Here is an 8,473-nt window from a genome sequence, read left to right as displayed (position 1 = left end):
TAAAAAATCAACTTTCTGGTTTCCTTGTGATTGGCCCACATCGAAGCCTCATTGTTTTTATGTGAACAGTGGGGTTCAAAACTGAGCCTACATCATCATCCCTAGACGGTCGCAGCTCATGCTTGAAACGTGGGTTGCATACACAAATGGGGATACACTTTTGTTCTTTTTTTTTTCTGTTCTGTGATCTGTTCCTGAATGTGTGAGAAAGTAGGGAAAAGGAAATTCTTACCTTGCTCATCTTGTTTTGTGAAGTATGTTCAGAAGCGGATTAGAGTGATAGGTTTTAATATTGAAAGTACTTTTTTCCATTACTGTGTAGGTGAGGTTACCTGTGTTGATCTCTACGAATTTGACAATTTATTGTTACTTGTGCTTATATCGCGGGGGGGGGGTTCCAAGTTTTACTGCTTCTCTTGTCTGCATAGGCAATATTATGGGTTGTCTGACAGTTGCTTTGGCTTCCCGCCAGACTCGTTGCATGTTGATTTGAAAAATGCACTTGTTGTTTCTGTTATACAGGTTTGGGGGGGGGTGGGTGCCTTTGGTGCAAAGTGGTATCTTTCTTGTAACTAAATGTGTGTCTGACAAGGGGGTAGTTGTTGCAAATGGACAGTTGACCACATACAGTTGATTGCTCTTGGGGGCTTTGTGCTGTCTGGTGACTGACCTTTGGTGTCCTGGATGAACAGCTCATGCTGACCTTAGGAGGGTCTGCTCATGGGAGGTGTTAGAACAACCAGTTATAGTGGTGGCTACTGTATGTGGTTCGTGCACATTTGTACTTTCTTATGCCTGCCGTTTGTATGAGAATAAAGTAAGCCTTGCGTTAGATTAACGAATGTGAATTGGGAGGGGGTGGAAGGCGGAATCCAAAGCTCTCGGCTTCTCCATCCCTGTGGTGGTTCACAATGTGAAGTTATGGATACATTGCTGATCCATGCTGTTCAAACCTTGGGTCCATATCAGAACTCGGGATTTCATCTAGCTTGGTTGGAACACGGTTGTCTTTTACTTTGCTTTCATACTTGTTTTTAATTTAGTTTAAAAAATCAACTTTCTGGTTTCCTTGTGATTGGCCCACATCGAAGCCTCATTGTTTTTATGTGAACAGTGGGGTTCAAAACTGAGCCTACATCATCATCCCTAGACGGTCGCAGCTCATGCTTGAAACGTGGGTTGCATACACAAATGGGGATACAGCGTATTCATGTCTTCTATTTGAACAATGAGGTCAAAATTGTGCCTACATCATCATCCCTAGACGGTCGCAGCTCATGCTTGAAACGTGGGTTGCATACACAAATGGGGATACAGCGTATTCATGTCTGTGTTGTTTCTATTTGAACAATGAGGTCAAAATTGTGCCTACATCATCATCCCTAGACGGTCGCAGCTCATGCTTGAAACGTGGGTTGCATACACAAATGGGGATACAGCGTATTCATGTCTGTGTATTAGCAATTGGTTTTTTTCCGACTCTAAGAAAACTGGTTGTTTTTAATTCGTGATATTTCTCTTTTCTGTATACTGTTTGCCTCTACAAGTTTGAGGATTTTTTACCTTTGCAAAATGGGTTTACATTAGTAGAATTTTGGGGTTCAATTGATATCGGGTTAGTATTTGTTGGAAAAGATGTGTCACATGATCAAATAGGATGTCAACTTGTACTCTACCTAGAATGTCTTTAAAAACTCCTGAGAAATGAGTTCTAATGTTCCAAACTATTTCGTTTGCCAGGCAATCTTGTGATGATCACTGGAGGTCACAACTTGGGCCGTGTGGGAACCATCACCCACAGAGAGAGACATCCCGGATCCTTCGACATTGTGCACATTAAGGATGCTCTTGGACACACCTTCGCCACCAGGTAACTTGACATGTCTTGTCTCCTCTCGTAAGGGTGTGTGTCACTGGCAGGTGGTTGGGTCGGCTCTGCAGCTAGATCCTACTTTTCTTTCCTTCTGTTGTTTGTCTTTTTTCCCTTACCTATATGAGCATTATTGTGTTGGTGTCTTTCTTCTTTTCTCCTGTCTCCTTGATGGTTTAAAATGCCAGAGTAAGAAACATTAGTGATGCTGTGGATGCTGATCTTGGCCGGTTTGAAGAACAAAACCATGTTACCCTGCTGTGACAGTTACTTTATGATTCAATTATTTTTGGTATCCATATATGCTTGGCATTCATCGAAGCCACGTTGTTTCTATTTGAACAATGAGGTCAAAATTGTGCCTACATCATCATCCCTAGACGGTCGCAGCTCATGCTTGAAACGTGGGTTGCATACACAAATGGGGATACAGTATGTTCCTTTTTCTGCTCTGTGAAGTTGTTCAAGTTCAGTATAGTGTTGTATTGCATGTTCAAAATGAACCAAGTGCAACAAGTTTCGACGTTTGGATATTTGAAATACCCTTTTTTAATTATTGCGGATTTAATGCAGTCATCAAGCCTAACCTTTCACCCCGAATGTCCGTTCAAGCAGTGGGAGCAACTAGTTGTGTCAAAGTGTGTGTTTTAGCCTATCCTGACATCAGTAGGCTACTTTCTTGTCGTATCTCATTTTTATTTTTTTTCATTGAAAATGTGACTTTTTCTTACACTCTTTTGTTATGAACTATTTTCACTGTTAAAATAATGGAGATATGACAAGAAAGCACTGAGGTCGCGATATGGCAACATCTGTTTCAACAGACCGTCGATCAATTCATTATGTAGATTTACATCTATGTCTAGACTAGCCTTTCTTGTCCAATAGCAGGGGGAGGGGGTGGGTGGATATGATTGTGGCGCTTTTGTATTTGCTGAGATTCCGCGGCCAAAATAATGTTGCAAGAGCCGTAAACTAGGTGCCACAAACTGGCCTGGCGCACTGTCACGGAGACCAAAACCCATGTTTTTATTTTACCCTCCTAAAACACGGTGTGATCATGCACACACAGACACTTAAAATATAGGAAGAAAGAGGAGCCTTTCGTCTTTTTGGTGGTATTATTTATTTGAATCAACAATTCTTTTGAAAGGAAAATCTTGTGGGATAAAAGACAACACCGTCAGGGTTTTCACTGTGGCGGCCACGTGTTACGTGTATTGATTTTTTGAGTGACCTCGGTTGAACAGGAACGGGGAGCGTATGGTATTAAATATTGCAATCTGATTCGTCGATATTTCAAGATGACAAAACGCTCTTTCTGGCGATATGTTTCTAAAGACTGTCCTTATATAATTCATAGAAGAGATTTGCGTGTGGAAACTTTCAATGCTTTTTAAAAAAATGAAACCAGTGATCGGACTGACTACGGAAATATATCGGCAGAAAGTCCATTCATTCCTCTTCAAGAATAACACAGCCATTAATACCAAATAAATACTGGGCGCTCCCCATCGGCTCGCAAGCAGGGCGCCATCGCCCCCGTTTCGTATAACTTCTTTCTTCTTTCCGTCGACGCGGCCCGGTGTGCAGCTGATAAGCTGGTGGTTGGGAGTGGTGATTTTACCACCCCCTGTATTTCTTGCCTTTTTGGTCAAAAAGCCATGTTTACGTCAATACATTTCCATCTTCTGGTTGTTTGTTAACCCTGAAAAAATTTGGGCTTGTTTTCTATGTGCATGGATGCATGTTTACAAGTTTTTGTGAATGTCCATTCCTATTTAAGAATGTTGTGGACATCTTAAAGTGCAGACGTTTCGCAATTTAAAAGAATATTTGTTTAAAAATGAAGCCTATATATGTATAACTTTGGTATCAAAATATTTTGTTCTATAAGGTGGTGCAGTTAACTATGAAATGAGAGGACTTTGAAATTTCAGTTTGTGGTACGTACTTAAACTAACCCTACTCTAGCTCTGCTCCGGTGATATTCCTTTTCTCTAGCAGCCTGACCACTTTGTTGCCATTATTACACCTGAATGCATCCTCGGGGCTTCTGTTTCCTCGATGGATGAAAATGCCAGAGTTGGAGACGTTAGTTATGCTGTATACTGATGTTGGTCTGTTTTAACAAAACCATGTCACCCTGCCGTGATGGTTATTTTGGTATCCTTTGGTTGGCATTCATCGAAGCCACATTGTTTTTTCTTGAACAATGAGGTCAAAATTGTGCCTACATCATCATCCCTAGACGGTCGCAGCTCATGCTTGAAACATGGGTTGCATACACAAATGGGGATACAGTATCTTCTTATGTTCTGTGAAAAGTTGCTCGAGCTCAGTAGGATGTTATATTTCATGTTCAAAATAAACCTAGAGCAACAGGTTTCGACATTTGGATATTTAAATTACACTTTTTTCACTATATTGCAGATTTAATGGGGCCATAGGGTAATGAATTTTCGTTCCGTGGCAGTTATTGTGTATTATTCAAGTTATCTTGGATTTGTCCCAAGTTTCAACTGGATTGTGTTGGGGGTTGAGCGTTAAATGTTTTTAGTGAAATGGTTCACCAGCCCTGTGTTCCCCCAGTACTCACCTTTTAGGGGCTTTGTGACAACTTTGTAACTGATTGTTGTTGTTAATTTTTTTCCTCTGCACAGGTTGTCATACGTGTTCGTTATTGGCAAGAGTAACAAGGCCATGATTTCCCTCCCACGAGGCAAAGGTGTGAAGCTGTCCATTGCTGAGGAGAGAGACAGGAGAATAGCCGCCAAGGCTCAGTGAAGCGTCCAAGTCCTACAAAGATCAGCAAGAACAAGTCTACCCAACTTGGGCTTCTAAAACAAATTGGATTGCTGAATAAATTTACACCATAATTTTGGTTTTTAGGCTTCATTTATTTTTCTTGCGTGTTATCTAGAATGAAATTGGTTGTGGATCACCTCTCTTTCTTGTCACGATGTGCTTAATCCTGTCTGTGGAATCTACTGTTTCTTTTCTTCTTCTTTTTTTTTTTTTGCTGCTTTAGTAAATGTGATGTGGTGGGTGGTTGGCGGTTGCTCTGGTGTGGTTTGCTCTTTCTTTCCTATAACTATAAAAAATCTATTGTCTTTATCTCCGCTTCTTTTTTGTGTATGTTTTTCTCTTGTAGCTCATAATCTAATCTTCAGCACTTTTATTAAGTTGTATGACCTTATTGTGTTGCAAGGGCCGTAAAACTTACTAGTGGGTGGTTGGCGGGGGCTCTGGTGTGGTTTGCTCCTTCTTTCCTATCAAACAACTATCATCCTTATCTCCCCTCCTTTTTTATGTTTGTTACTCTCTTGTAGCACCTCTAATCTTCGGCACTTATTATATGTCTGTGTTGCAAGCGCAGTAAAACTTCTACTAAAACCAAAAACCTAACTAAATGTGACTTGGTGATACCGGAGCTTCTATCCTCGTTCCTGGTGTCGGGGGATACAGTGCCAGGTAACTCTGTGACTGGGAGACCTGTAGGAATAGTCAACACCATACTTCAGCTGTGGGTGGTTGGCAGGTGCTTTGGTGTGGTTTGCTCCTTCTTTCCTATCAAACAACTATCATCCTAATCTCTCCTCCTTTTTTTGTGTTTGTTACTCTTGTAATGCCTCTCATCTTTGCCCTCACCTCCTTTACCGATCCTCTGGGCTCCTGACGCTTTCTGCAACCTTTCTTAACTTTCCACTGCTACTCTGGCTCCTTTTTACTACCACTACCAGGACTGTCTTTCAGTTTCAGCCACGCCGCTGATCTTACAGTAGGTACGGTCTAGCACCTGCTGGAGGTTGGCCACCATAGGGGCAGAATTAAAAATATTCCTTCCAAACTGATAATGTTTACCCACACACTCAACTGTATGCAGTTGCGAGCACCATAAAACGCTTTTTCTTTCATCTAACAACTATCGTCTTTATCTCTCCTCCTTTTTTGAGTTTGTGTTACTCTCTTGTAACACTTCTAATCTTCGGCACTTGTACAGGAAACAGACTTACTCTGCTCACCTCTAGCTTCAGCAGCACAATGTCTGCTTCGACTAACGACAGGTCACAAGAGAGTGACAGACATACAAAAGAAGTAGAGGAAAATGACAATAGTAAGGATCAGGAAAGAAAAAGCAGCAGCTCCCTGTTGTAGTTCAGGCACAGGTTATGAGCATGACATTGTTAAAGATCAGCCAATTTATTTTCTATTGTGCATGAACGAGAAATGTCCCCCCTTTGGGAATGGCCTAAAGACATTTCTTCAGTCAGTGGCACCGCCCCGGGGGTAACTTCAGTCAGAGGTACACCAGGAAAGAGCAAACACAAAAAAGGAGGAGGAACGATAAGGATGATAGATGTTGGAAATCAAAGGAAAATAGGTAAGAAGGAGCACACCAACCACCACACAGAATGCAAATAGAAGAGAGACATGACATAGCATGATAGCCTACGAACAAAACCACAACAACAGCAAAACCAAAAAAAAAAAGCCCAGCTTTTTTTTTACCATTGTGTGAGGTGAGGTTTATTTTTTTTTTAAGCATCAGCTCAAAAAACATTAGAATCTAGCTCAAAAACATGATCATTAGCCACACCCACACCAAAATCTGTACAGTACATTGATCCCTTGAACAGAGGCACTCTTGTGTCCCAAGTCTCCTCCAGCATAACAACAATAACATACACAATGTGGTATCTCATCATAAATCAGGGACGCCACTTTTCCGCTTTTTTCCAGTATTTCCGGTATTTTGATCCTGAACCGCTATTCCGTTATTGAGATCGAGATAGAATCTATAGTTGAACCCCCCCCCACACACACACACACCCAACAACTTGTGACAAATGATCAAAAAACGGAAAAAGGCAGACTTCGCTGCACACCCATTGCTCATGTTTGTTTGTCATTTCTCTCTATGAGATCTACACCCTTTGGGTTTCAAATTGAATTCACATTACAGTGGAAACCATATATAACAGGCCCGGTAATAACAGGGATTTTTTAAATCCCCGTTTTTTCCTACTCTTTGTCTCTATTAAAAGTTATCGGCAATAACAATAACAGGGCCTCATCGGAGCCCAACCGGTTATAGCAGGGACAACAGCTCATTACAATGTGTAAAAAGTAAGAGAGAGAGAGAGAGAGTAAAGCAGTGATGGAGCAAGCCATGCCACTGCAAGCACATGCAACGTGTGAAGCGAGAGAGGGCTGCAGTGTGCTGCAGACCTTGATCTAGCCCGAAACCTAGCAACACGTTTGCGTAATGTGTCTACTGTCACCTACGAAGTCAAGCGCAAGAGAAAATGCCTTTCAATTGACCAAAAAAAAACACGAAATAATCCAGGCTCTTGACAATAAGCAAGCTCCACTGGCAGAGATTTGTCGTCAGTTCGACATTCCACAAAGGTTGATTCACACCATTATCAAGGATAGAGAGAAGATAGTGGCAGCATACCCTAATGGAAAGTTTGCTCTGGATCGAAAGAAGATGAGACCCGATGCAGATGCTGTGGACCAAGCTTTTCTGATGTGGTTTAAGGAGGCTAGGAGAAAGTTGGTGCCAAAACCCCTGTTCGTGGGTACTTGTGGCAAAGGAAACTACCCATGAATAACTACAGCTGGATTAGTCCACAAATACTTACTTTCCTTGCATTTCTGATTTAACAGGGATCGGATATAACAGGACATTTTCTCTACTCCCACCATCCCTGTTATATCAGGTTTCCACTGTACATAACAATGATATAGGCCTACATGACATCAAGAACACAGGTGGACACAATTACACAGGCATTAATAGTAATAGCATTCTGACAACTGTTGTTATTATAAAGAACAATTTCAACTGTTAGAGATTCAAAGACACAAGACAAGACAAAGAAATGAAATAGATTTAGAAATTCTTCAAGACAGAAAAGAAATAGAGATTCTTCAAGACAGAAATATTATTAGATACATTACAATTGTGATATATGATTCCCCTGGCAAGAATCGTGCTGGTTACAAGTTACAGTACAGAAATCCCCAGGACCAGCTGTCATTGTCTGTTTTTATCTACATGTGATCTATATGGTGTTTTTGGTACAGGATTGACTATTTCATACCCTACAAGTGGGGTCACTTTGAAGGTAGATGTTCAGTTAAGAATATATTCTTCCTCTGAAAACAAATATTTTTCAGAAGAAAAGTGTGTGCATGTGATTGTGTTTGAGGGGGAGGGGGGGCGTGATAGACCACGGCACTTACTTTAAGTAGGATAATCACAAGTAAGCAAATCTATGCAAATAACTTTTCTTGATATGTGACTCTTCGTAGGCCTACTTTGTGTCAAGTGAACCACATTGAAATGTGAGACTGACACACATACATGTACAAGGCTCAGTCAATGACGCTGACCTATTTACTGGAATCTGCTAAACTGCCAGATTTTCTTCAGTTTATTGGTGTTTTCCTTTAGTTTTAGTTAGGTTTAGTAGAGGTTTTACGGCACTCGCAACTGCATTTGAGCGCCAGAAGATTAGACGTGTTACAAGAGAGAAACAAACATAAGGACGATAGATGTTTGATAGGAAAGAAGAAGCAAACCACACCAGAGCA

General features: G+C 41.1%; 1 protein-coding gene and 4 non-coding genes across 5 annotated transcripts in view; all 5 read left to right on the top strand.

Moving 5' to 3' along the window:
- The window catches only part of LOC101857139 (40S ribosomal protein S4), a 12,900-nt gene extending 8,151 nt beyond the window's left edge, over window positions 1–4,749 (top strand). Inside the window, exons 6-7 of the mRNA XM_005107082.3 lie at window positions 1,741–1,870; window positions 4,534–4,749. Coding sequence (XP_005107139.1) covers window positions 1,741–1,870; window positions 4,534–4,657 — 254 coding nt within the window. The 3' untranslated portion in view covers window positions 4,658–4,749. The remainder of the gene's footprint in view (window positions 1–1,740; window positions 1,871–4,533) is intronic.
- LOC118478455 lies at window positions 30–160 on the top strand. The gene has a single exon (XR_004859056.1). It is a non-coding gene; the product is annotated as a small nucleolar RNA SNORA16B/SNORA16A family (small nucleolar RNA).
- LOC118478458 lies at window positions 1,075–1,205 on the top strand. The gene has a single exon (XR_004859059.1). It is a non-coding gene; the product is annotated as a small nucleolar RNA SNORA16B/SNORA16A family (small nucleolar RNA).
- LOC118478457 lies at window positions 2,176–2,305 on the top strand. The gene has a single exon (XR_004859058.1). It is a non-coding gene; the product is annotated as a small nucleolar RNA SNORA16B/SNORA16A family (small nucleolar RNA).
- Window positions 4,047–4,176, top strand: LOC118478456. The gene has a single exon (XR_004859057.1). It is a non-coding gene; the product is annotated as a small nucleolar RNA SNORA16B/SNORA16A family (small nucleolar RNA).
- Window positions 4,750–8,473: the final 3,724 nt, after the last annotated feature.

The sequence above is a fragment of the Aplysia californica genome, unplaced genomic scaffold (assembly GCF_000002075.1).
Source record: "Aplysia californica isolate F4 #8 unplaced genomic scaffold, AplCal3.0 scaffold00574, whole genome shotgun sequence".
Lineage (NCBI taxonomy): Eukaryota > Metazoa > Mollusca > Gastropoda > Aplysiida > Aplysiidae > Aplysia > Aplysia californica.
This window is presented reverse-complemented; position numbering and strand designations above follow the sequence as displayed.